At 53.6% G+C, this 27342-nt stretch overlaps 1 protein-coding gene across 1 annotated transcript; it reads right to left on the bottom strand.

The window, feature by feature from the left end:
- Position 1: 1 nt before the first annotated feature.
- SH2B3 (SH2B adaptor protein 3) lies at positions 2-27342 on the bottom strand. Its single transcript, XM_068989791.1, has 7 exons — positions 26569-27342; positions 4380-4481; positions 4207-4298; positions 4028-4122; positions 3716-3930; positions 3452-3623; positions 2-3325 (listed from the first exon to the last, which is right to left on the bottom strand). Exons 1-7 carry the CDS (start codon positions 27340-27342, stop codon positions 3030-3032), a joined length of 1746 nt encoding a protein of 581 aa, XP_068845892.1. The 3' UTR covers positions 2-3029.

Here is a 27342-nt window from a genome sequence, read left to right as displayed (position 1 = left end):
GTAGCAATTTGTACATTATAGCAAAATTTGTATTCTTAAAGAATAAGTTACTTATACAGTACATAAACAATACATAAAAATTTGCCAAATAGACCTTCTGCCTATAATGATACAAGATGAATCCATTCTCTGTGTTGTCATTACAATGTGCTGTTTATTCCAGCTAAACACTGGGTGTCAGATGTGTCCTTGTTAAGAGGCAGTGGATAATAAACTATCAAGTTCCTCTAGCTTGTAGGAGATGTTAGCACTCACATGATATTTGTGATAAAAGACTTAGCCCTGAATAACAGCATGAAGGAATCTCAGGCAACCCTTAGGGAAGAGTTCAAGGCCTTGATTTTAGGTTAAGAAACTGTTATGTAAAAATAGTGTTCTCTGGCTTAAGATTTTAATGATTTGCTATTCCTTTTTCCTACACGGTCCAGAAATGATCAAAGGCAGAAGATTTATACCAGATAAAGCCATATGGATTGCTGGTCTAAAATTCAAGGCAGGTTAGTTGACTTAATTCTTTGGTGCTGGTGACTGTTAGTTTGTAAAAGTTCATTAACATCAGGTAAAGGAAGTGATGGTGCTGGGAGCAGTCAGGCCATCCTCGTCATCTGTCATTAGAGATAACCAAAAGGCTGGTGATACTCAGTGTCCGTTTGGCACTCAGAGCCTGGCTCTCAGCAGAGGCTGCTGGCTTGGCCTCTTGCTGGCAGCAGTGGTTACACTGGGGCTGGAAAGAGGGTGGTGGAATGCGCTCTGACTGCGGTGGGCTGGCTGCAGCTATCAGGGTTGCTGCCTCACGGCCTGTGAGGGCATCACGCCCTGGGCCCCACTGCTCCCCCTTGCCCCAGCTCAACCTGCTATAGCAGAAAGGAAAGGCATTGGCTTAGTGTCACTTCTTCCTAGGCCACAAGGAGCCTTTTTGTTGGGATGTATTTGAACTGTCCAGGTAACTCAGACACATTTAGTCAAGAAATGTTTTTCTTGAACATTTTACACTGAAGCTATTGGAAGTGGTGACTGTGTCACAGATTCTGAGCTTGTACTTTGCAGCCAGTCAGTCAGAGCTGCGAGCTTGCTGGGCCTGGCTAGCCTCTTGGCACTACCTGAGACTTGTATGTTGAGAGGCTGTTAGGAAGTAAGTGCCCCAGGCTTGTAGATGTCATCTCTCTACATTTACCCTCCTGGTCTGCGCTTTGCTTAGCATTCATTACTCAGTAATGCTTGATGTGTAGAAAATGTGGCCCTTAGAAATGGACCACAACCATAGATTAGGGTTGGATATGCGTTACCATCTGTGAAACCACCCAGGAGGGTTAGTTTTATATAGATTTTTTGAGGGATCTTTGTTCCCTAACAAGAGATTGAACCCATGCGCCCAGCAGTGGAAGTCCGGAGTCCTAACCACTGGACTGCCAGGAGTGTTGGTTTTAAAAGTAGTGAAGCGAGGTGACTGCTTACCTCCCTGCCCCTCCTAAAGAAGTCTGACCTCCTGGAGTACAGAGAATGGCTGGAACAGACACACCCCTCACCCCAGATAAGGCCGGCACTAGTTAGTCTAGGCCAAGGTTTAATTTTAGCTTTTGATTGATATATCTGTAAATGTTAAGCTGTGCTAATAAAACTCCCAGTTTCCTAGAAGCCACTTGGGTGAGCCTGGCAGCTATACTGAATGGCTCTGCTGGCACCAGAAGCAGCTGACTTTGCTGGGTCACTGCCTCCGTTGTTTCTGAGCCTCTGCATGAAAGTTGTGGGAGGAGCCAGACCCCTATGAATTGTGTCACTTGTGAAAGGCAAGTACAGACGGAGATTCGACTGCAGGACCTCTGGGGATGGTAGAGGTCATGGGTGCCTGTGTATCCATGCACACATAGTCTTCATCAGATGAAGCAGTGGTCACTGCTGGAACAGAACACTGATTGTGGGCTATTAAAGGAGTTTCTCATTAGCTGTGGCACCAGCTTCCTAGCTTCATTTTGGCTCAAGAATGAGCCTAAAACCTTGTGGAATAATTTAATAAGCCTTTAGATGCTTGGAGGCTCTAAGCCAGCCCTGTTGGTGAAAGATTACTAGAAAGGGCCCAGCAGCCCTTTTCTTCCTTGCCCCTCCCTCACCCCAGTTTAACTTGCACCATAAAGCCTACTGTAAACCAGAATTCAGTTTTTTATTCATAAGGCACCAGGGTGGAACTGTTGCTGGCCACCCTCCTCTTTCAATAATCGCTTGGAATTTCCTTAAAAGAGTGACACATTTCACTTCTCTACATTTAGGAAGGACAGTATCTCCTCAGCAACAGGTGACTGTCCTGACACTGTAACAGACAAGGAAGCCAGGCATACTGGCTTGAACCAGGAACCTGGTCAGTAGGTTTGCATAGCTGTCTCTGACTATAAAAATTGTGTGGGTATTAGTTCAAACAGTGCAATGAAATAAGCAATGGTTTAATTTTGAAACCTGAATTCTTTGAAAAATTAATCTGAGGTAAAAATGTTTAAAATCATTTTTGACCTTTAGCTTGTCCATCTGCCAGAACTTTGTCCTAAAGCTGAGAGTCGAAGCAGGATAGGTGTGGTCACCTGTGGCTTGGGTACAGCAGATCTACCACATGGACTAAAGCTATAGTGGGAAAAACCACGGGCGAATCCAGGGCTTGTTAGTGTTTTGGGCTTCCTGATGGGCCCCCTCCCCAAGTAGAAAGTCTGTCAGCTGAGACAGACAGTGTCAGTGAAAAAGAGAACAAGTTTCCACTGCCAACTCCGGCCCTCCCCGTCCCCCTGCCACCTCTCAAGAGTGATGGGGCCTGGTCCTAGGGACATCTGCGAATAAGAACTACATCTGTAAACAATAAGAAGAAAGCCAGGTAAGAATGGAACTTATAGGAGGCCCTTTAACAGGCCTAATAGACGGGTCACATCCAAACTGGAATGAGCAGTTAAAGTGTCCCTTGAATCTCTCTCTGGAAGGAAGGAAAGAAAGTTACATTCACAAGTTCACATCTCTGCTTGCTTGTGCTCCTCCGGGCAGTGTGAGGCCCATCAGAGAGGCGTGTACTGATTGTCTATGGCCCGTAGGCGGCTCCGGGAGGAGGAGTCCATTTCGTAGTCCGAGTCCCGGGCTCGACTGGCGGGGTCGGGCTCCAGGTGCCGCAGGCTGTTGGCCAGTTCCTCGGGCGAAGGCACCAGGTGGAAGATCTGCTCTGGGGGAGAGGATCGGCCTGGAAGACCCTCTGGGCCAAGCCCCTGTGGACAGCCAGAAGTGCTAAGGTGGGGAAGGCCCACCTCTGAATCCCAGCGAGAGAGGGAGAAAGGGAACAGAACAGTGTTGGAGGAACCTGGGGGACAAGCGACCGAGAGAGAGACCACACCGTCAGTCTTATCAGGGCGGAGGCAGGTGCTGGAAGGACACAACAGGCGGTCTCGGTCCCCACCCCCTTTATCAAGGGGCATCAGGGTCACACCTGGTGGCTGGGAGACGACGACCACGTAGCTGGACAGCCGGACGTCACAGGCAGCCCCACACTCGAGGGGGATGGGCGAGCGCTGGAAGTGGTGGAGCATGTCCACAACGGAGGGGAAGTGGAGGTGCTGCACTCGGCACTGGCCCCGCTCGGTCAGCGACAGGCGCAGGTGCTACAGAAAAGGAAGAATGGTAGGCTCAGGCCCTGGCCCCCTCGGGGCCTTTAACTTGGCTGGGGCATAGCCCCAGCTTCCTTGCCCAGTACCTTGGCAATGCCCTGGAAGTTGAACGTGAGCACATACTCCCCGCGCCGCGTCTCGCTTTGCCGCACCAGGAACACTCCGTGAGCATCAGGACCTTGCAGCTGGACCAGCTGAGCCGCCTTCACCCGGGAGATGGGACCGTGGAACCAGGGGTAGCAGGACAGGAAGTGATCTGTTTTCTGGCAGGCTGGATCCAGCAGCACCCCAGGAGAAGCACCTGGCAGAGAAAGATGGGTGATGGTGACCCTCTGTGGGCGCTTTATGCCCTGGGCTGGGTCCCGATGTACTGGAGGACAGAGGCCCTGACCCCTTACCTTGGTTCAAGGAATCTGTGCTTCCCCTTGGAGAGTCAGCCATGCCAGGTTCTGTGGCTGAGGGAATGTGCGGCTCTGGGTCTGTGGTCTCGAGTCTGCAAGAGAAGATGGGGGTTAAGGACTGGGTAGCTCAGGAGTAACAGAAAAAGCTGTGTCAAGATGGAGCCCTTGGGTCTCACCCTTGGCCTGTGCATGCCCGGAGCTCAGCCATCCATGAATTCAACTGCTGTTCATCTCCCACCTCAAAGATGATGTCTGTCCGGTCCTTCACCTGGCAGGAAGGAAGGGACAGCTGTGTACAATTCCTGAGGTCTGTGTCTGTTCCCCACATGTGTGGAAAGCTTCCACTCACCTTTAGCACAAAAGTGTACAGGTTGTCAGGCATCTCAAGACGTGTGCATCGCCGGATCTCCTGGATACTGGAGCAGGCTGCTTGTAGCTTGGACTTCGAACTCTAGGAGACCAATGCAGACATTCAGGGCCTGTCCTTGATGGCCCTTCACCCACCCAGGCCTCTGCTCTTTTCTGCAGTCTCCCCAGGGGCCTAGCTTGCTCAGTGGGCACCCTGATCCTGGAGTAGGTTCTAGCATTCTTCCTAGCAGAACCCTGCAGGGGATCCTCTGCCTGTAACCACAGCACCGTCTCCCCCACCCAGACAGACACTGAGCTTCCCAGCACCCAACGGGGCCTGAGGGCCAGTCTGCTTCACCTTGATCTGTGGACATTCTAGCTCTGACCCATTTGCTGGCTGACACCTGTTTCTCTTCCCACTGGTGGAGCAAACCCCCCCCCCCCCCCCCCCCGCCAACCCACTCTGGCCAGTTACAATCACTGCTGATCATCTCATCACAGCAAACCCAGAAAGGGAAGGTGAGGGTATCCCAACCCAAGTTCCCTCTATTGTGCTGGCTGACCGTGCCGAGGGCCCAGGCCTTTCACACTGCCTTTAGCTCCTCTCCTCCCCTCTACTGGCTCCCCACCAGGACCGACTTCTCCCAGCCCAACAGCAGCCCAGGAAGCAGATATTATCACCACATCTTAAAAAGAAGAAACTCAAATTTTGGAGATAGTAATTTGCCTGAGGAAACAGAGATCAGGTTGTGAACCCCCATTCAAAGCGTATACCTGACTACTCTGTTCTGCCTCCAAGTCTTAGGACGAGGCGCAGGTGAGGTGGCATGGTGGGAGTTGGCAGAGTAGCTTAGCTATGGGCTTTTGGGGCTCTTTTGCCAGTGTGGCCAAAGGAACACAGCCTGGCATGGCTGGCCCTAGTTACAGCCAACCAGAAAACTGCAGGCCCCAGAAGTCTTCCATGACATTCAACACACATGGGGTTCAGAATGGGTGGGAGATGACCCCCTACTCTTTAGTCAGCAAAAGGGTCCTGACTGAACCTGGCTGACCCTACAGATGTCTGTTCCCAGGGCCCAGGAGCTCTCATCACTTTCTCAGAAGGGAGAGCACCCCTCCACTTCCTCCTGTGATAAAATGGCTAAGATTGTTTCCCTAGAGTCATCACATGATCAGTGGTGGCTTTCAGCAGAGGCCTGAGGAAGATAAGATGTGGGGAAGGGGCAGCCGAGACCCAAATGTGCTCTCCTCCCTTCAGCAGCTGTTTTAAGAAGAGACAGTGAGGTGTGCCTAAAAATAACCACTGCTGCTGCTGTTGCTAAGTCGCTTAAGTCGTGTCCGACTCTGTGCGACCACATAGACGGCAGCCCGCCAGGCTCCCCCGTCCCTGGGATTCTCCAGGCAAGAATACTGGAGTGGGTTGCCATTTCCTTCTCCAATGCATGAAAGTGAAAAGTGAAAATGAAGTCACTCAGTCATGTCCGACTTTTAGCGACCCCATGGACTGCAGCCCACCAGGCTCCTCCATCCATGGGATCTTCCAGGCAAGAGTACTGGAGTGGGGTGCCATTGCCTTCTCTGGAAAATAACCACAACCCCCACCAAACCAGGGCTTCCCTGGTGGCTCAAGTGGTAGAGAACCCACTTGCCAATGCAGGAGATGCAAGAGACCTTGGGTTTGAATTCTGGGTCAGGAAGATCCCTTGGAGAAAGAAATGGCAACCCGCTCCAATATTCTTGCCTGGGAAATTCCATGGACAGAGGAGCCTAATGGGCTACATACAGTCCATGAGGTTGCGAAGAGTTGGACACAACTAGTTATGCGTGCATGCACACACTGTCAAGCCAGCACTGGGTAAGGAGGAGGGAACAGGCAGAAACAAAGGTGAGTTCTAGGCATAACATCCAACCTGTGCCCAGACGGGTATGCCAGAGTGGTGCCAGAGTCCATCCCAAAGCCATACACTCAACTGAGCTTCAGATAAGCAGGTGCCAGGGCAGAAGGATGGTGAGTGCAAGACTGGGCAGCCTGTTAGGAGAGAGGCTCTTCCTGGTCCAGGCCCACACCCAGCAGGTCTTGGAGCTGCCAGTCCTGCCCTGGTGGTTGGACACAGCAGTCTGGGGAGGAGAACTGGGTGGGAATGCACTCAGAAGCTGCACAACTAGTAAATCCGAGCCCAAGTGACCACCAGCCAGGGCACTGTCACCCTTCCAGTTCCTCTTGGATGTCCCCTAGTACCCAGTTCCTCAGCCAGGGAGCTCCACCCAGCTCCCGCATGGACACTGGACATGCCAGAGGACAGGGAAGCAGGGCCCCCAAATCCCCAGCAGCACAGTCAGCCAGCCTCTCCATGTCTGCTTCCTGGCTACAGAATAGGTTAGTACAGAGGGCTCCTTCCTGCCCCTGCATGTGTGGTTGGCCCTGCGTGGCTCTGGATCCGCAGTATCACCGGGAGGAAGTAGACCATGCCAAGAAAGGGAATGGGCCTTGTCTCCTTTTCAGTTCCGCCCTGGGCCCTGCCCCCAGCGTTAGTGCCAAGATTAACTGGCAGAGCCATGGGTTTCACTCTGAATGTGGGGCCCTCAGTGCCAGCTCCACCCCCAGCAGCTGAGCAACTGCTGACCTGACAGGCAGTGGTGAAGAGAGGATTCCCCCTCTTCAGCCACGGCCAACCCTCGCTGCACAGGCGATGGTGAAACTTGGCCCAGGTCCCCTCCGCCTGCTGGCTGAGCCCAACACGCATTCTTTGATCCACTCTCTTCGGCCCAGAGTCATACAACTCTAGAGACTGAGCCAGTGTCCACCTACCTACCGTGCTGCCTGGTGGGGTTGGCGGCGGGGTGGGGGGGGGGGGCAGGAACTCTGCCCAGATTGGAGGAGCAATTTCTCCCATGGCAGGAGTCGGGTGTGGGGCGTTCGGGCCTTGAATCTGGCTGGAGGGAATGAGAGCTGTGACTGAAAACAGATCTGGTCTCTCTGGAGGCCTTGCTTTCCCCTCAGCCTGCTGCCACTCCCTGCGCTTGGGTGCACACAGCCATCCAGAGTGCTCCAAGGCGCCTGGTTGCACCCTGCTGTGCCCCATCCTCATTCACACTCACAGGATCCCAGCAGGGACAAAGTACACACAGTATCACCCAGCTTCTGCTCTAGAAGGGGAAAGATAGCCAATGGACACGGTAGGGGCCAGGACCCATGGGTGTGGAGGCAGTGAGCCTCTCAGGTGCCGAGAGGTCCTGGGCCAAGGCCCTGAGGTAGGGAGGCCCAGGCACGCATGCCGTGCGGGGTCCCTGTAGGGCTGAAGTAGTCAGCTTATTCTGAGATGGGGCTGTGGAGGTGGGCAGCTGCCTATGTGGGTCTGGCACTCACATTAAAGAAGCCAGCCAGCCAGGTGGGCCAGACACAGCTCTTAACCCATCTCTTCCATGGGAAATGGAGGGGGGGCAGGGGTGAAGACAACATCCAAACAGTAAAGAGCCTGGCACAGGGGACCCCAGGATGTGGGCATGCCGTATCCTCACAGTGGCCTTATTCCACCCACGCTAGGGGTTTTTATTCTTCCAGGGAAAGCCTTCAGAAGAGACTCACACCAGCCTCTTAGCAGTCTTCTCTCTCCCAGGGCTTTAGGACCCTCACTCCTCTCCTGTTAAAGCAACCATGGGACAGGAGGTAGGACGCAATATACAGCTGAAGGTCAAGGTTCAAGCCCCATTCCTCTGCCACAGCACTCAACGCCCTCGAGTTAGCAGCCCCATGGCCTGGAACCAAGATGGGACAAGCCCCAGCTCCACCACCTACATGTGGAATCTTGAGCATGGCAGTGACTGCAACCTCAGTGTCCTCTCTGGTGATAATGCGGACAGTAAGCAAGATCCTGCTGATCTCCAGGTGGAGGACAGTGGGTCTTTGCTGGGGGCCTGAAAACAAAGGCTTGGAGGAAATTGTAGATCCATTCAGAAAACTAAGATCATGACATCTGGTCCCATCACTTCATGGCAAATAGATGGGGAAACAGTGACAGACTTTATTTTCTTGGGCTCCAAAATCACTGCAGATGGTGACTGCAGCCATGAAATTAAAAGACACTTGCTCCTTGGAAGGAAAGTTACAACCAACCTAGAAAGCGTATTAAAAAGCAGAGACGTTACTTTGCCAACAAAGGTCCGTCTAGTTAAGGCTATGGTTTTTCCAATAGTCATGTATGGATGTGAAAGTTGGACTATAAAGAAAGCTGAGTGCTAAAGAATTGATGCTTTTGAACTGTGCTGTTGGAGAAGACTCTTGAGAGTCCCTTGGACTGCAAGGAGATCCAACTAGTTCATCCTAAAGGAAATCAGTCCTGAATATTCATTGGAAGGACTGATGCTGAAGCTGAAACTCCAATACTTTGGCCACCTCATGCAAAGAATTGACATCTGAAAAGACCCTGATGCTGGGAAGGATTGAAGGCAGGAGGAGAAGGGGACAATGGAGGATGAGATGGTTGAGTGGCATCACCAACTCAATGGACATGAATTTGAGTAAACTCCGGGAGTTGGTGATGGACAGGGAGGCCTGGCGTGCTGCGATTCATGGGGTTGCAAAGAGTCGGAGACAACTGAGCAACTGAACCTAAGTCATGGATAACCGAGTTCCCCCTCCTCAGGCAAGAGCCCAGAACAGATGCTGCTTGGACCAATGGATGAACAAATGGATGAAGCAACATTCTGAGAAAGGCTTAATCACCTCTTACTGTATCCAAACAGCCTTAAAAAACAAAAACAACAAAAAGAAAATATCCTGTCTTGTTTGGATTCCAGGGATACCCAAAATGGGAATGCAGACAACCACTAGAACACAGACCTGAGTTTCACTTGCCACAAATTTGTACCTGAGCTTCCTAGCAGCCAGTGCAAAGAGGCATTCTCCAAGAAAAGGCAGCCACTTATGCATGGATCCCATGCACAGCAGCCATTAAAGGCTCTGAGAAGAGCTGCCGCTGCTGCTGAGTCGCTTCAGTCGTGTCCGAGAAGACCTGAAGCAGAGAAACCTGAATCCATGTGTTCCCCACCCAGTGGCCACCAAGTGTCTGGCTCAGAAACCTGTCAGGTCTGCACAACCACTGCAAGCAACTTCCCCATCCTGGGTTTTTGGAATTAGACGTTCCTGGCCTTCAGTCCCAACTCTGCCTCAGCCTCCATGGACAAGTGACTTACCTCTCCTGGCCTGAGTCTCCACTTTTGTAAAGTGGGCTAACGGTGCCCCTCTACCCTCCAAGAAGATGTGGCAGTACCATGTGTATGGGCACTGTGGGGGCGGGGAGGGGGAAGATATGGAAAGGTCCCAGGGATGTCACAGGGCGGGGATGAGCACAGGTCTTGGGAAGTCAGTCTTAGGAATACCTGGTCTGCTCAGAAACAAACCGCTCTCCTGAGGAAGTTCAGCTTTCATGGCTGTCCCCACACTGAGTCTTTGAGCCCGAGGCAGCCTCCCTGCTCCCTTCCCATCTCGTGCCTTCCACGGGGCACAGTCACCGGCTTTAAACGTTTGCTGAGTGCTCTACAGAGTGGAGAAGGGGGAAGGGAAAGACACTGGAGGCCAAGAGTATGGCAGGAGCCAACAGCCAGGGACCAGTAAGTGGAGCCACATCCACAAGACAGCAGGGGAGTTGTCCGTGGCAAGAAGCAGTACCAATAGGCCCCTTCACTCCACCCTTTAATGAGCACCTCCTGTGTGCCAGGCACTGGGGCCTGGTCTGTCCATCCAGGACATTTGAACTGTTGAATTTATAGGTCTGCACCATTTCCAGAAATTGCAAATACTGCAGAAAAGAGCATCATCTCAAGGAGTGGAGGTACCAGGACCAAGGAAATTGGAAGGTCACCGCTCCAGGGTGGATCTCCTGTGATCCTCTGAGAGCATTATGCTCTGAGCCACCTGTCTTGTTGGAGGAACATGGTGGGCGCCTCCCCTGACGCCCCCCCAGGAGCCCACACGTGGCTGCTGTTTTATTCTCCACTTCACAAATGAGCAGCCAAGGCTAAGAGAGCCTCCTACATTACAGCCAGTGGGCCTGGATCCTTTGGAGGTCAGCCTGGGATCCGTGTTTACCCTGGGTGCATCTGAAACAGCATCTTTAGGGGGAAGGCTGGGCAAGGAACCGCACCTCCTCCCCAGGCATAAGAGATGGGAAGGGCAGGGAACACAGCCCACCCCACAGAACACAGTACTGGACCCTGGGGCCAAGGGCTTGAGAATCAGCTGGCCTGGATTCCAGTCCTAAGCAGTTCGTAGCGGGGCTCGGGGAGAGGGCTCTGGATTCCAGTCATAAGCAGCTCCTGGGAGCAAAGCAGGGGCGCTCACAGGGAGCCCCACTAAGGTGAGGCATCAAAAAAAGGTAGCATCTGGAACCCTGAGAGATGGGCAGCATGAAAACTGAGTTGCTGTGCAACAGTCCTATCAGCGCTCCTCCCAGACACATCCCGAATCCAACGACTTCTCATCCCCCTCCTCTGCTCAAAACTCTTGCCGGGGCTTCCGTGGTGGTCAGTGGCTAACATTCTGCACTCCCAATGCAGACGGCCCAGGTTTCATCCCTGGCCTAGGAACTAGGTCCCACGTGGCTGCAACCAAGTATCACACACTGGCAGTGAAGACCATCACATACCCCATGTGCTGTTACTATGACTAGGCACTGCCTGCCTGCAGAGAGAAAGTTTAAAAAAGGGACTTTCCTGTTGCTCCAGGACTCGGAGTCCATGCTTCCAATGCAGGGGGCCTGGGTTTGATTCCTGGTTAGGGAACTAGATCCCATATGCTGCAACTAAGAGCTAGTGCAGTTAAATATATTAAAAACAACCTGTGGGCCTCACCTTGCTGGGCCTCACCATGGCCCATGAGATACTGCCGGACCTTGTTCCTGTTAACTCCTTAACCTCACCTACCCTCCCTCTTTCTCACCCTGTTCAGCCACACTGGCCTCCACTCTGCCTTCAATGTACCAAGCATGATCCCACCTCGGGGCCTTTGCACCTGCTGTTCTCTCTGTCTGAAAGGCAGTTTTCCTGCATCTTTACGGATCGGCTCTTCTTGGACGCAGGTCTCAGCTCAAGGATTGCTGCCTTGGGAAGGCCTCTGACTACTGTATCCAGACACACACAGTCACCACCCCAGAAGCCCCTTCACTTCACTTCCTCCACTGCCTTATCCACCTGTGAAATGTGCTCTGGGAGACCTGGTCTTGTCACATCCCCAGGATTGAGCACAGGGTTGGGAGGTTGTAGATGTTTGACTTTAGCCCTCAACAAATATTCATCACAGGCCCCTTTGTCTGCCAAGTATCGTGTGTTAGGATCAGTAGGCACAGGATACAGCCCCCAACGCAGACCCCCACCCGCTCGAGGACTCTAGGGGAATGACAGGGACTCAGTGAGGCAAGGATGGAGGACACAAGTTGGGCCTCCAGGGTCTTGAGCCAGCTCAGGGAGAGCCCTGGCTGAGAGGAAGGCCCTGGACGCCTCAGGGAACACGGGTCAAGCTGACGATACAGATGGAGGAATGGGAGCCCTGACCGGCAAAATTCAGTTGTCCCCAGCCATGGAGAGGAGCCAAGTGGAGCTGGGGCTCAGACCCTTGTCTATGTAGTCCCCAAGCCCACAGCACCGCTGCCATCCAGCTCACACACCACCAGGCCTGATCCAAACTGCTGGTCTCAGCAGAGAAAACCTCTCCTTCAGGGAGCCTTCTCTGATCACTACGTTGTGGTCAGTGCAACTCCTGTGCCTCTCCCGCGGCACGGGTCTTATCAGAGCAGGCCATAATTTCCTGATGGTGCCGCTGCCCCCACCATCTGACTGGGAGTTCCTCTGGGGGTGGGGACAGGGCACCAAGCCTTGTTTCCAGCTGGGGCCCAGCACCAGGTCTAGCCTGGAGGAGCTCGAGAGAGAGTCTGTCAGATCGATGGGTGAGGGTAGATGCCTGGGGCCCCAGCCCTCAGATGTCTAGGAAGCAGAGGCAGATGTGGAGGTGTGGTGAGTTATCTCACCCCCTTGTTCCCCTGCTCCCTTGGGGGCAAACTGAAGGCAATGAGCTCAACAAATGTTTAGCTGAACTACAGGGCGCAGGTCATTTCCTTCCTCTGTCCCCAACCGGGGGGACACAGACACACACACATACCCTTTGAATGCTTGCTTCCAGCCACTTTTTCTCCATGTGACCCTGAGCAAATCACTTCACTTGTCTGTGCTTTTGTTTCCTCATCTGTAAAATGGAGACGGTGATGAGGCACATGCCTAGGGCTTCTGTGTGTGCAACCTGTCAGTTGCCTGGAGTGCACAGGAGTCTCCCAGGTCTCCTCCTTGGTCTGGCCCTGTTGTCTCAAGCTTCCGTCTCCCCATAAGAGAGCAGGAAAGGGATGGGAGATGCTTCTATAAAAGCCACAAAGATCAAGTCGGCTTCCCCTTTCTGGCAAGAGAGAGCCCACCGGTGCCAGAGGCAGAGCTTTTCCCGAGCCGGCACTGACATAGGGAGATGCCCCCCCCACCAATATAACAACCCTGCCCAGAGTCCCCATCATTTCGCCTCCCTCCCCTGGGCAGGTGGCACCCCTAGATCACACCCTTAGTGACCAAGCATGAGTGTGGGGGCCTGTGCCCCCTCTACTTCTGGACCCGGAGAGGCCCCAAGAAGGCCCTGGAGGGAGGGGTAACTAGCTAGAGGTGTTGAGAAAGACATGGGCTGGAAAGTGAAAGTGAAGTCACTCAGTCGTGTCTGACTCTTTGTGACCCCATGGCCGGTAGCCTACCAGGCTTCTTGGTTCATGGGATTTTCCAGGCAAGAATACTGGAGTGGGTTACCATTTCCTTCTCCAGGAGATCTTCCTGACCCAGGGATTAAACCCAGGTCTCCAGCATTGTAGGCAGATGCTTTACTGTCTAAGCCACCAGGAAACATGGGCTGGAGGCTTGTCTAAAGCCCCACCTGCAGTGAGCTCCCCTGCAAGCCTGTAAGGTCCCCTCCACATGTCAGAAATGCAGACTCACAGTGACACGGACATAAAGCCCTCTCTCAGAGAGATGGAGACCACCCCACACACAGAATCACAGTGACAGGGACACAAAGCCCCTCTCAGATGCTGGAGCAACCTGCCTTCCAGAGATGGAGATCCCCATGGAGAGAGAGTGCTCCCCCTCCCCCACCCAAATATGCACAGAACCAGTCTGGGATCCCCCTGACAGCCATCCAAACTCTGAGATGCGGCTGTCCAGCTTCATACTGAGCGGCCAAGTGTGGAGATGGGCATGCACTTCTACTCTTAGGCTAGCCTTGGGGAACCACCCAGGACTAGTGGTGAGGGAGTGGCCTGTGGCTGAAGAGAGCCCACTCCTGGAAGTCACCCTCCCCACACCCCCTCATGGGCATGGATGCACTAGGGAACCAAGGTGCTTATGGGCCTATGGGCATCTCACCAGCTGACCTTGCCTGCCTCCCCCTCAGGGTGACAGCGGTCCACCCATGACCTGGCCTGGGAAGGCCTGTCCTGGGAAGGCCTGTCCTGGGATGGGGCCTTGCAGAGGTGGGAACAGAGGGGCCAGCGCCACACCGTCACAAGCCAGGCTGCGGGCTGCACCTTTCCTCGGCACCATTCCTGGCCAAAACTTCCAGCAGAGTAGAACCAACCACTTTCCAGACCATGGAGCTGCTCAGTGGCTAGCCTGCATCAGCTCCCCTCTGTCAGTTTCCTGCTGGAGGACAGAGGAGGGTCTCTGGAGTGCCAAGCCGGCACCTAGGCCTGGGCCCACTGGGGGCCCCGTCAGAAGCCCCCTGCACCCCGCCCCTTGCCGGCTGCAAACCAGCTGCCACCAGCCCACACACTGAGCGACCACTTCCTGCTCCAAGCATCCCGCCAGGATTCCTCCCTGCCCTACATGGCTGCGGAGCCGCAAAACCCCTGCACCCTGTCCCCATCCACCTTCACGCCGACTGCCTTCCTCACGCGGTGCCCCTCTGGCCGCCACAAGGCCAGGACACCCGGGCCTGGAACACTGGGCTGTGTCAGCCCCCAGACAAAGGGGAAGCCGTGGCTCCCAGAGGCCCCACCACCCACCCAAGCCCCGAGCAGGAGGGTCCCGCCTGGCATGCCACCAGGCACTGCCCCAGGTTTTCCCACTGCATGGGAGGGTGTGCTCTGTGTTCTTGGGAAAGCAGAGGGGACCCAGAGCTGGCTGGCCACCCCCCAGGGCCTTTTGCGCTGTGCCTGCCTCCCAGCCCCGTGGTGGAGCCAGCTAGGTGGGGGAAGCCCCTTACCCCAGCAGCACAGCCCTCAGCTGCACCCTGGGGCCCCTGTCAGCTCTACGCCTGGCGAGGGTGGAAAAAGATGTGGTTAAGCAACAACAAATAACCTCTGTCACCGGCCTCTGATAGGGGCGTGCACTGGAGGGAGGGGGGCTCGTCATCACCAAGATCCCCAAAAGCCCCGGACGGTGGCTACCGCCTGCCTTCGAAGAATGATGATTCAGAATAAGAGGTGAAAGCGAGGACCTCTGGGGCTCAAGGGGGCTGTAGGGCTGCCGGGGAGGCTCAGAGTCAGCTGAGCAGAGCCTCAGGCCAGGCTGACGGGGAACCAGAGCACCAGCCAGGAGCCCCAGAGTCAGCGGGGCCCACTGAGGCCGCAGTCTCCACCCTTCCCAGCTCGGTCTGCCAAGAGTTCTTGTCATTATCCTCAGCCCCTGTTCAGTGATATGCCTTGACACACAGCATCTCACTGACACCAAAGAACAACAGGAAATTGCACCAGCCACAAAGAATAAAAGCCAGTTGGATTAAATAATTAAATGTGAAACATAAAACCGAGACAAAACTGGAATAAAAGAACCTGAATAATTATCTGATCCCAGCCCTAAGCACAAAAAGCAAAGAAAATCATGAAGGAAAAAAATCAACCATATGTCACTGCCCAGACTTTAAAACCCTCATAGTCTGAGAAGCTCAGAACCAGTTGAAAAGTCAAATAGCAAAGGAAATATTTGCAGTGTGTGATAGCACCAGGGTCCATGTAAAGAGCTCCTGCAGGTTAGCAGGGAAGAGGCAGGCAGTGCAAGAGAGGCACACACAGAGTTAATGGCCTGTAAGTCACAGAAAATGTCTACAGCCAAGAAACATAAGAGACAGTCAAAATCCGCGGGGACAGAAACCAGGGTTAATGGCTGCTAAGGGCTGGGGAGCAACACTAACAGGTACTGGGTTTCTGAGTGAGGTGATGAAACGAGGTGATGCAATGTTCTGGAATTAGACAGTGATGATGGCTGCATACACAGTGAATATGCTAAAAACAACGATTTGCACTGTAACATGGTGAATTTTATGCCATGTGAAGTATATCTCAAAGTTCTTTAAAAAGAGAAATGGTCCATTCCATTCATAATCAGGACAAGATAACCACTTCACCTGGTAGCTGGCAAACATTTTTAAAATAACCACTACTGTTTGAAGATATTTAAATGAGTATAGCTTTTCTAGAAGGCTCTTTGGAAAGGATGTATCAGAAGCATTAGAAATAGCTCGTGAGCACGTGAAAAGATGCTCAACCTCATTAGCCATCAGGGAAATGTAAATCAAAACCATTCAACTATTCAAAACCATTGTAGGATGACTACAATCAAAAACAGCTATAGTAAAAAGTGTCGGTGAGGATGTGAAGAAGTTACAACCTTCATACATTACTGGTGGGAATATAAAACAGCGCAGTACTCTGGAAAATAGTTTAGCAGCTCCTCAAAATGTTTAAAGGGAGTTACATTTCATCCAACAATTCTACTCCTAGGTACATACCCGGGGAAAAAAAGAAATACATCCACACAAAAACTTAACTCACAAATGTCTGCAGCAGCACTTTTCATAATCACCCGAAAGTGAAGACAACCTAATGTCCATCCACTGAGAAATGGACATACAAAATGCCATCTAGCCATACAATGGAAAATCACTGGGCAATAAAAAGGGACAAACTACTGACACGAGCTCCAACATGGACAAGCCTTGAACACATGCTGCTGAGTGAAAGACGACAGTCATGGAAGACCACACACTGTCTGGTTCCATGTACATGGAAAGAACAGACTAAGCCAACCCAGGGAGACAGAAGAGACGAGCGACTGCCTGGGGCCGGGGGAGCGGAGGGATGAGAAGTGATTGCTGATGGCTACAAGGTGTCTTTTGGAGATGAGTGGTGGTGAGATGAGAAAGTGGCCTTTAAACCATGGAGACAGTTGTACAACTCTGTATATATACTAAAAACCACTGTACCCTTTTAAACAGGTTAATTTTAGAATCTGTAAACTATATCTCAATAAAGCTTTAAGAGAAAACACATGAGAAGTGCTCCTGAAGCCTTCCAGCCAGCACTTCCCCTCTAGGAACGTAGCCTAAGGAAGTAATCAGAGATGGGCAGCAAGACTGATGTACAAGATGTTTGTCACAAGGTATCTACTTGAGCAAAAAAATTAGAAATGGTTGAAACAGGAGTCTGGATAATCACAGATAAATATATCATGGCCTATGTAAATGAAATATTGTGCAGCCATTATTTTAAGACATTCTTTAAAATTTCTTAAGAAAACATAAAAATGTTCGAGACATGTTAAGTGAAAAAAAAAAAAAGGGGGAGGATGAGTGTGTCAGTCCCATGAGGGCTTGGGGTTTCGTCCAAAAGTTTCTGCCTGTTTCCAGCATGCTGGACACACGGAAGGGGCTCCCTCTATAACTGCTGAATGAAGAATTAGTGAATGCTGATGGAGCTGCAGTTTGGGGGGAAAGTTCAAGAAAGAAATACAAGAGAGGACAGAGACGTTGACTGGGATTGAAATGCTCGTTTTCTCTGGGTAGTTGAATCATGGGTGGTTTTTCGGTGACTGTTCTATCATTTCTGCCCTGAGCTTTACTAATTGAAAAAACCAGAAACATCAGGAACTCAAACATGAGGGCCCTCGGTAAGGTAGACAGTTTCCTAGATTACATGGAGATCTGAAAAGAGACACGGTCTGTCCTCCCGTTCCAGACGGTTCCCTGGAGAGAGGTTCTCTCTCCGTGCTGTGGACTTCAGACTGGGCCACAGTCAGGATTCGCATCCGGCCCGGGAAGGTGGCGCGGTGGGGGGGCGGGGGTCAGACACAGGGAGGGAGGACCTGGAGACCAGGTCTCACCGTGCTGGCCCCTGCCCCTATCCACCGTCATCCACTGGTTCCAGAGACTGAGCAGTCAGTGGGGTCCATGGCCCAAGGACAGCAGTGGCCTCCACCCTAGCTCGGAGGGGAGAGAGAAAAAGGGGTGTGGGCCCCAGAAAGGAAGCTGAGGCGGCCCCTCCTGCCTTGGGGAAGGAAGCTACCCTGCCCCCACCCCAGTGAGGGCCAGCGCTCAGAACCAGAGATCTCTGCTCTGCATTTTGGTTTCCTTTTCCATTCACAAAGAAGTGGGTGGGGGATTTCCAGCAGGCCCAACTGGCTATCCGTGCTGTCCGATTTGCCCAGGGAGGGCCACTGGGAGTGGCAGCCAGGTGGTGGCCTATCCCAGGGAGGGCCTCTGGGGACCCAGCTCGGGGGTCTGTGACTTCCCACGCAGGAAGCCTCTTCCACTGCCCCTCAGGGAGGAAACACCTCACACCTCGTGCCAGGCCCTCCAGGAGCCAGGTTTTGACTCAATCACCCAGCGAGGGCAGGACTGACATCCCATTCTCCAGAATGGGAAACCGAAGCCAAAACAGGCCAGGTTTTCAGCCCAAAGCCATATAACAAGGACGCAAGAGCCACGATCTGAACCCAAACCTGTCCTTGTGCCCTGCCCCCTGGCCACCAAGTCCACAGCGCAGACTCCACAGTTCTGCGTCTCCACACACGGTCCCCCAACAAAGGAAAACCAAAGAGCAACTTCCAAGAAGCTGGCAACAGCCACAGGCCAGAGGAGCAAGGGGATGAGGGGATGATAAATGACTGTCATTCGCCGCCCTCCTCCTGATGGGTTCAGGGGCACTTTCCAGTCTCGGGATTCACAGAATTTGAGCTGAAAGGAAGCACACCGATACCATCTGCCCGTGGTTTCAGCGTGGTTGGGGGTTTCTTCTAAGCGGCAAAGTACTTTTCAAAAAATGATGTTACACAAAACCCCAATAAGGGGCAGACAGGGCGGCTGTGTGTGCGGTTGGGGGCCCCACAGGAGCCCTGCCTACCACCACCCCTTCCTTCCTTCCCCCACCAGCCCTGGAAGGCCTGGATCAAGCCCCTTGGTTGCCCGTTTCATAGCTCAGAGAGGCACGGGGAGTCACCTGGGTCACAGCAGTCCCGGCAGAGCGAGGACAGAAACCCCATCTCACCCAGAAGCTTTTGACACCTGGTCCTCCTGGGAAGGTGGGACTGGGGATGCACTCGCCTTCTACACGCCTATCTCCCCAGGGATCATCGGGGTTCTGTCTGGGCCCACGAGGGTCTGCTGGGCTGCAGTGGGTGGTCTCTGTGCCCGTTAGGGGGTCGACACAAGCCCTGACTTTGGCAGGCCCACAGCAGACTGCATCCTTGCTCTTCCACCTGCCAGCTGTGTGGCCCTGGGCAAGTCTCTCTACCTCTCCATGCCTGTTTCCTCTTAACAGACAGTGTCCTCCCTGTCCCCACCTGCCAGTGTTTGTGGTGGTTGCATGGGATGTGTCGAATGCAGCGCCCACAGTGCTGAAAGTGACTAGTAACAAGTAGCAGCTGCAGCAGCTAGCCCTGGCTGAGACCCCCTGCATGGGGCCGGCTCTCGCCGCCACAGGGACAGCGGTTGGTTCACCATGGCCCTGCTGTGGGTGCCGCCACTCAGCTCTTTGTACTTGAGGAAAATGAGGCACCGAGTGCCCCTCCCGAGGCTGCGCAGTGCAGAAGGGCAGGGACGGGACTCGGGCCCAGGTCTGTCCGAGCCCCCAGGAGGCTGCCCCTCCCGCCCACATGGCCGCTTCCTGCCCAGCCCTCCTCTTCCTCCTCGCACTCCTGCCTCCGAGAGGAAACCGCCGGGGGCCGGACGTCCCTCTCTCTCTGCTTCCTCTTTCCCACACTCGGGCACGGGCTCTGGGCTCAGCCCCCCGGGTCCAGCGGTGGCTCCTTCTGCATCTTGGGGCCTCAGTTTCCCCACCTGGGAGGCAGGCAAAGCGGAGTCAGGGGAGTTTGAGGGGCTAGTTGGGCAATGCCCTCACCCCCAGGCTGCGCTCAGACTCAGCCCCTTCATCATCTAGGCTGCTCGCCAGGAGCACCGACTGCTCCCAGCCAGGTCCCCCGCCCAGCCAGTCAGCACCTGCAGGATCCACAGCTCACGACACGTATGGGCGCCAGGACCACCCCCATTTTACAGATGAGGAAACTGAGGCCCTGTCACTTAGCTCAGAAGCAGCAGAGGAGGAACGACTCTGAACCACACTGCCCGACGGCCGCCAGCCACCCTAAGGACCAGTCGGTCCAGCCACTGCCAACTGACCCACTTCCTCTTGGGGCTACAAGGGCTGGCAGTGCAGGAGGGAGCTCAGGGCTGTGGGCCGAATCCCCTAGGATCCCCCACCTCCTTCCTCAACCGCTTCTCTGGGCTGAGCAGCAGAGGCCAACAGCAGGGCACACTGTGCAAGAGGGACCCAGGGGAGTCCGGGCCTCAATGTGCCCAGCTGTAAATTGGTGGCACTGGACAAGATGGCCATGGGGAACCTTTTCAGGTCTGAGAACTGACCTGCCAACCCCCACCCACCCAGGTAGGGCCCCTGGCTAAACACCACCAGCTCCACCACCCATGATAACAGTAAATCCTCTGGAGACTCATTGGGCACCAGGTGCAGCCCAAATGCCCAATTCCCATCCCGTCTCCGATGCTCTGAGCTGTGCGACTGTGGACCAGTCACCTCCCCTCTCCTGAACTCAATTTCCCCATCTGTGATATCAGGGTAATCGCTGCAGCCCCCTCACAGGGTTGTTGTGAGGGGTAAATGAAGCCCAGACAGTTAAGTGCTTAGTATATAACAAGTGCCAAACAGATACTACCTAAAAGGGCGTTTTTCAACAGCACCTACTATTAACAGAAGTCCATCAGTACTCCCACAGTACAAATGAGAGAAACTGAGGCTCAGCCCTCAGACCGGGCAAAGCTGGCCAGACTCTGAGACCCCCTCAGCCAAACCAGGCCTGGACATGTGGGGAAACAGACTGGAAACAGCAAAGGGGTGGCCCTCAGGCCATGGCCCACCCAAATGCGCTCCACTGAAAATGGATTCCAGCTCCTAGGAGAGCCCTGCCCCCCAGGCTAGCCAACCCCAACCCCTGTAATTGCTCCCTGACCTTGGGACCCACCCCTCACCCCAGTCAGGTTCTCCCTCCGCAGGGGCCAGGCTGGGGTGCACTCCAAGTGAGCCTGGCCCAGCACTGCCAAATCCACCAATTCATATGAGAAACCAGAAGTTGGGCTCTTATAGGAAACCTCTCCATTTTATGGTTTGTAAATACTGGCAATCAGTCCATCTTTCTTGTTTGTAACTGCCGAGCAGGATGGCACATCTTAGGCCTGGCCTGGCCAGGAGCTGGTGCTCTGCACCCAATGGCTGGAGGGGGGCCGTTCAACAGTGTGGCTGGGGGCTCAGGAGTAGGGACCCTTGGGAACAGGGTTCAGATCTCCTTAGCAGCATGATCCTGAGTTTCTTTGCCTCTCCCGGCCTTGGTTTTCCTACCTGTCAAATGGGCCGATAAGCTTGACCTCATGGGAAGGACTTGAGGGTCAAGTGTTTAGGGCAATTCCTGGTGAGTAGTAATGTTTACTTAAGGAAACATACTGCTTCCTCAGCAACCCCCAGCCTGAGCTCAGAGATGCCTAAGGGGAGGGAGATGCCACAGAACAAGAGGGTCTTCTAGGAGAAGAATCATGCCACATTCTCCCAGACACCGGAAGACCACAGGCAGCCCCAGAGGGTTTCTCTAGCCCATTCCCACTGCTGAGCAGGTGTCACACCCGCCTCTGGCCCTAAATCCTTCACATGCTCCCACTGCTCTCAGTGTGAAACCTAAAATCCTCACAGTGCTCCCTCAGGCCCCACCCAACCCAGCCCGGTCACCTTTCCAGCCTCACTCCTCCTTCTGCCCTCTACTCCAGCCCCTGGCTGCCTGGCTGTTCCTCCAAGTCTCCTGGTTCATGCCCACCCGAGGGCCTTCCCACTTGCCGTTTCCTCAGCATGGGACTCCTTCACCCAATCTTCCAGGAGTGGCACCTTCGATCATCCCAGATGTCACTTCCTGCCAAGGGGCCTCTGATGACCACCCCCCAGGGACAATCCCCAGCCTCCCCTGAGGGCCGGCGCACAGAAGGAAGGGTTGTCCCGCTCCCCCCCCCTCCCCTGCAGTGATGCCTCTGAAACTAGACTTTGGACTTTGGGAATGAACTACGCTTGTCTCCTCCCACCCACTCTGAACATCCACTGCAGCAACCTGTGGCCTCCGCTTACACACCGCCTATAATGGCTGGCTCCCTCCCACCACAGCCCTCACGGTGACCCTTGAGCCCTGGCTGCTGCTATCACGCCTACTTTACAGACAACTAGACTGAGGCTGTGAGTGGAGAATTGACTGGCCCAGGGTCAGAGGCACTGGTCAGAGGCGGAGCTCTGACCCAACTCCAGGGGAGGCACACCCATGAGCTGCCGACCACCTGGCCTCAGACTTCCGGGGGGAAGGGGGGGTGCAGGCCCCGAGTGATGTCCCTGGGCAGTGCCCTCTCTCACTTCTTGTCCTCCAAGCCTCTTCTGCCTGAGCACCATCCAAGTGACAGAGTTCAGGTATTAATCCAGAGCTCAAGCCTTTGCTGTCACACCCTCCTTTGCCTTTCTTGACTTTTTTTCAGCTGCCCCGGCATGTGAGATCTTAGTTCACCTGCCAGAGATGGAAGCTGTGCCCTCTGCACTGGAACCCACAGAGTCTTAACCACTGGACCATCAGGGAAGTCACTGCCTTTGTTTAAAGTTGCTCCCATAGGAGTGGGGTGGGGGGGGAGGAGAGAGAGGCTCAAGAGGGAGCTGATATATGTATAATTATGGCTGATTTGTGTTGTTGTATGGCAGAGAGCAAGACAACATTGTAAAACAACTTTCTTCCAATTAAAAAATAAATGAAAAAGTTGCTCCCATAGACAACTCCAGGGTCAGAGGTCAAGGCTACCCACTAGGCAGGCACACTCAAGACTTCTAGTCTAGTATCTTCAGCCTAGACTGCATGCTCCAAGTCACTCCAGGAAACATTCAGAAGAGCCCCAGGCTGTTCTAATCCCGAAGGGAAGCTGTCAGCAGCGGACAGAGCTAGAACCTGCTCAGACACCCTGTGGAGGGGGTGAGAGATACCCCACCAGGGCTCCTTACTTTGTGGGGGACACCCCAGGTCACACAGCAACTACCAAGCCTATGAAAGAGGCCCAGGTGGCCTGGGGGGAGGGGCGGGCCCAGGGACCTAGCTGCCACCCCCAGGTCCACTTCTCCGGGGCCAGACACCACTTCTGAGCCCTAAGGACTCTGACAGGTGCTCTGACCCTGGGCTCCTGAAGAACAGGAGCCTTGATCGTGCATCCCAGCCAGACACCAAGGGCCCAAAGCAGTAAATAAATCTGCACTGACTTATTACCAAATAATAAGTCCCCAAATCATTTCACTACCACGACAACCACAACAACCAGAAACACCAAGCCTTCCCTGTGCTGGGCACTCAGCAGAGGCGCCCTCCCAAGTAACACAACAGCCACGCAAAGTGCGAACTCTGAGGAGCTCAGCTCGATAAGAGGAGGAAGCGGAGGCCCAGAGAGGTGACAGCACCTGCCTAAGGATCTGCAGCTGAGAACGAAGCTAATTCATTGTTTGAACTTGGGTCTGCCTGACTCCTGGCGCTGGGTTTTCTAAGACGATTTGTTTTAAGAAGCAGCAGTTCTTGAAAGTTTTACAGAGAATCGCACGTTATCATGCAGGTAAGACCATGTATCTGGGATGTTATTTGCTTTTCATGGTGTCAGAGCCTTGAGACTTTTTAAAACAATGAGTAAAAGTTTTTATCTGCACTTTCCAACGGCTTCATGTTACATTTGGAATAAAATACTAACTCTTCACAGGACCTCCTCCCCCGCGAGCCATCTTCCCCTTCTGTGACCCCACCACGTTTCTGTGCTTCTTTCTTAAAAACATGCAAAATGCTTTCCCATCTCCGTGCCTTTTCCCTATGTTCTTCCCAAAACCCAGCGATTCTTATCTCAGTAAGAGCTTAGTTCAGGGACTTCCCTGGTGGTCCAATGGTTAAGAATCTGCCTGCTAATGCAGGGGATGTGGGTTCGATTCCTGGTCTGTGAACCAAGATCCCACATGCCACTGGGCAACTAACCCCGTGCACCACAACTACTGAGACCACGCGCTCTGGAGTCTGAGTGCTTCAACCAGAGAGCCCCACTCACTGTAACAAAGACCCAGTGCAGCCGAAAAAAAGGTCTCAGTTCCAAAGTCACCTCCTCAGTGGCAGCCCAGTGGTTAGGACTCCATGCTTCCTCTAATGAGGGTGCAGGGGTTCAATCTCTGGTTGTGGAACTAAGATTCCCACAAGCCTCACAGCACAGTTGGGAAACGAAAGAAAAGTTACCTCCAGATTCACAGTTAAACTTTGGTGGTTAAGACAGTGTGGTGTTGGCATAAGGACAGACACACAGGCCAATGAACAGATGGTCCAGAAGCACACGGATGCTAGATTCATGCTGACAGTAGCATCACATGCGATCCAATGGGAAAAAGAGGGCCACATCAGCATGCAGCGCCAGAACCGGAAGAGCTGTGACCCCTACCTCACACCGTAATTCAGGATGGATCTTGTGAAGGCCTGTCAAGATGATTCGGCCCAAACAATAAAGCTTTTGGAAGAAACGACAAGAAAGAGCTTCATGACCCTTGGCAGGCAAAGATTCTCTTAATGGGACAGGAAAAGCACTAACCATAAACGAAAGCAATCGATAAACTTTAGCCTACATTAAAATCAAGAACTTAGGTTCACAAAAGGATTCCATTAAAAGAGTAAAAAGATAAGCACAGTGCAGAAGATATACGGACAAAGAAAGTGCCTTCAGGGTATATAAAGACTATAAATCAATAAGAAACAGACAGACAACTCAATAAAAATGACAAACACGTGAAAAAAGAGCCAGTCCCAGTGGCCAATAATCACATGATAAGGTACTTAATTTCATGGGTCATCTGGGAAATACAAATTAAAGCCGCAATTTGAGATACCAGTATACATCCACTGAAGAGAAGAAAAAAAGACTCATACACTGCTGATGAGGATGCAAAACTGTGCTGTCAATTTGGAAAAAAATTTAGAAGTTTCTTACAAAGTTAAACCTGCACTTACCATATGACCTAGCACTTCTAGGAATCTACCAAAGGGAAATGGAAGCATATGTCCAGACAAAGACCTCAGAACAAATTTCATTACAGCATGATTTGTAAAAGTCCCAAAGCAGAAACAATCCAAATATCCACCAATCGGTAAACGGATAAACAAACTGAAGGACATCCATACAACAGACCGGATTTACTCAGCCATAAAAAGAAACAAACTCTAGGGCATCCAAGAGCATGAGCGAATGTCCAGAATATACTGGGTGAAAGAAGCCAGACATAAAAACCAATGTAATGTGCAATTCCGGTCTTCCTAGGTTACCCTAGTGGTAACCCTCCTGCCAAGGCAGGTTAGATGTAACAGATGTGGGTTCTATCCCTGGGTCAGAAAGATCCCCTGGAGGAGAGCATGGCAACCCACTCCAGTATTCCTGCCTAGAGAACCCCATGGACGAGCCTGGCAGGCTGCAGTCCATGGGGTCCCACAGAGTCAGACACAACTGAAGCGACTTAGCATCCACACAGAGACTGTGCGATTCCATTTATATGAAGGTCAAAAGGGAGAAATGCAATCCATAGGGGCATGAGTCAATGTGGGGGGTGCTGATGTGGAAGAGGTGTGAGGGAGCCCCCCAGGGCACTAGGCCACTGGGTATACAAACACAGAGATCCTTGTGAGGTTTCAGACGCACTTCACACGGCTCAGCATGTGAGTATGACTCCACAGTGAAGTTTAAAAAGGAAAGGTACTTCACACAAGCGGCTTCCTTGACAACATCCCATCCCACCCCCCAAATTAGAACCTCCTCCCAGAGGTTCCATTTCTTTCTTTCAGAACACAAGATACAATTTATAATTCCAAGTTCATTGGTCATTTTACTCCTTCAATAGCCCTACCAGGACGCCAGCTTCCCCAGCAACTAGTGCTGAGCAGTTGCTCAACAAGTATTTTTTGAATGAATGAATAATTGTTGGTCTCCTCCACCCGGACGGTGACCCCCCCCCAGGGCTGGGATCTGCTTTGCTCACTCTCTAGACTAAGGGCCTAGGACATAACAGAACCCCACAAAGAGAAGGGAATTTAAAGGCCACGGGATCCCATCAGCTTGACACATCTGGTCGAAGATGCAGTCCTGCAGGTGTCCAGACGACAACGACCCTTCAGCCTCAACTGCACCACTGGAATTGTGTCCCAAAAGACAAAAAAAAAATCTAAACTTCAAAGAAACTAAGACATTCACAAAGCATGGAAGGCCTCTAAGGAATTCCACCACAGTTTTTAACTCCTTAGGAAAAATCCTATTTGTCAGGGTCAACCGGGGTCAGGCTTTTCAGGACCCTGACCCAGGCTGCCACTGGCCCACATGATGCCCATCTATGGTGTCCCTGGATATTCTACAAAATCCCTGATCAGTGCTGCTGAAAACTGCCAAGGCCGCTGGAAACGAGGCTGAAGAACCATTCATCACAGCCAAGAGGTACCTAAGAACACATGACTACATCGAACTTGGTGTCCTGAGGCAGAAAAGGGACCTCAGGGGAAAACCAGGGGAATCCAAAGGACCCTCAGAGTCCAGTTAACAGTCATGTTCCAACGTTTATTCCTTAATTATACGACGAATGTGCACGGCACTGTAACAAAGAAACACGAAGCAAAACTGAGTGTGGCGTCTAAGAGAGCTCTGTACTATCTAAAAATGGGAAATGATTCTCTGAGGGAACAGTTCACTTTTTAAAAGTCCCCTGGGCACTCTGCGGCCATCTGCTAGGAAAGTGTCACCACCCGGAGCCACGTGCGCAGGGTCTTACCTTGGGCGGGTCGAAGAGCTCGAGCAGGCGGTCTGCGCCGTCAGGGCCCGCGCGCCGCAGCGCCAGCCGCCCCCGCTGCCAGCGCGCCCCGCTGTCCATGGAGGCCTCGTCGGCCAGGCTGTACCGCAGCGTCGCCTCCTTGAGGGCCTCGGGCGGCGGCTCCCGGGCCAGGCTCCAGGGCAGGAGCTTCCTGGCCAGGCCGGGCCTGGCCGGGGCCTCGCCGGCCTCCCCGTTGGTGGCGACGGGGCCCGCGGGCAGCTCGCCGGCCGAGCGGTGGCGGAAGATGTGGCGCAGGCTGTGGCGCAGGTGCTGGAACGAGCAGGTGGCGGCCGGCCGCGGCGGGGCCAGCTCCTCGGAGCTGCGGGCCTTGGGCAGGCCGGGGGCGGGGGCGGCGGAGCTGGCGCCCGGCTCGACGGGGGCCGCCTCGGCCTTGGCCGGGGACCCGCGGCCCGTCTCACGGTAGTCGCGCACGGGGGCGGCGGGGGCGGCCCGGGGTGCCGGCGGCCCGGGCGCCCGGCCCTCGCGCACTTCGCGGCAGAAGTAGCGCTGGAAGAGGTCGGTGAACTGCAGCGACACGAGCTCGGCGCGCAGCGGCGCGTGGTGCGGGTGCTCGCGGGCGAAGAGCCAGTATTGCCGGGCCAGCTCCCGGGCCGCGGCCACCGCATGCAGCTCGCAGAACTCGCTCCAGCCCCGCGGGGACGGGGCGGCCGCCGCCGAGGTGGAGGCCGAGGACGCAGACGAGGCCGAGGAGGACTGCAGGGTGGGCCCGTTCAT

This window comes from Capricornis sumatraensis, chromosome 17, assembly GCF_032405125.1.
Source record: "Capricornis sumatraensis isolate serow.1 chromosome 17, serow.2, whole genome shotgun sequence".
Lineage (NCBI taxonomy): Eukaryota > Metazoa > Chordata > Mammalia > Artiodactyla > Bovidae > Capricornis > Capricornis sumatraensis.
This window is presented reverse-complemented; position numbering and strand designations above follow the sequence as displayed.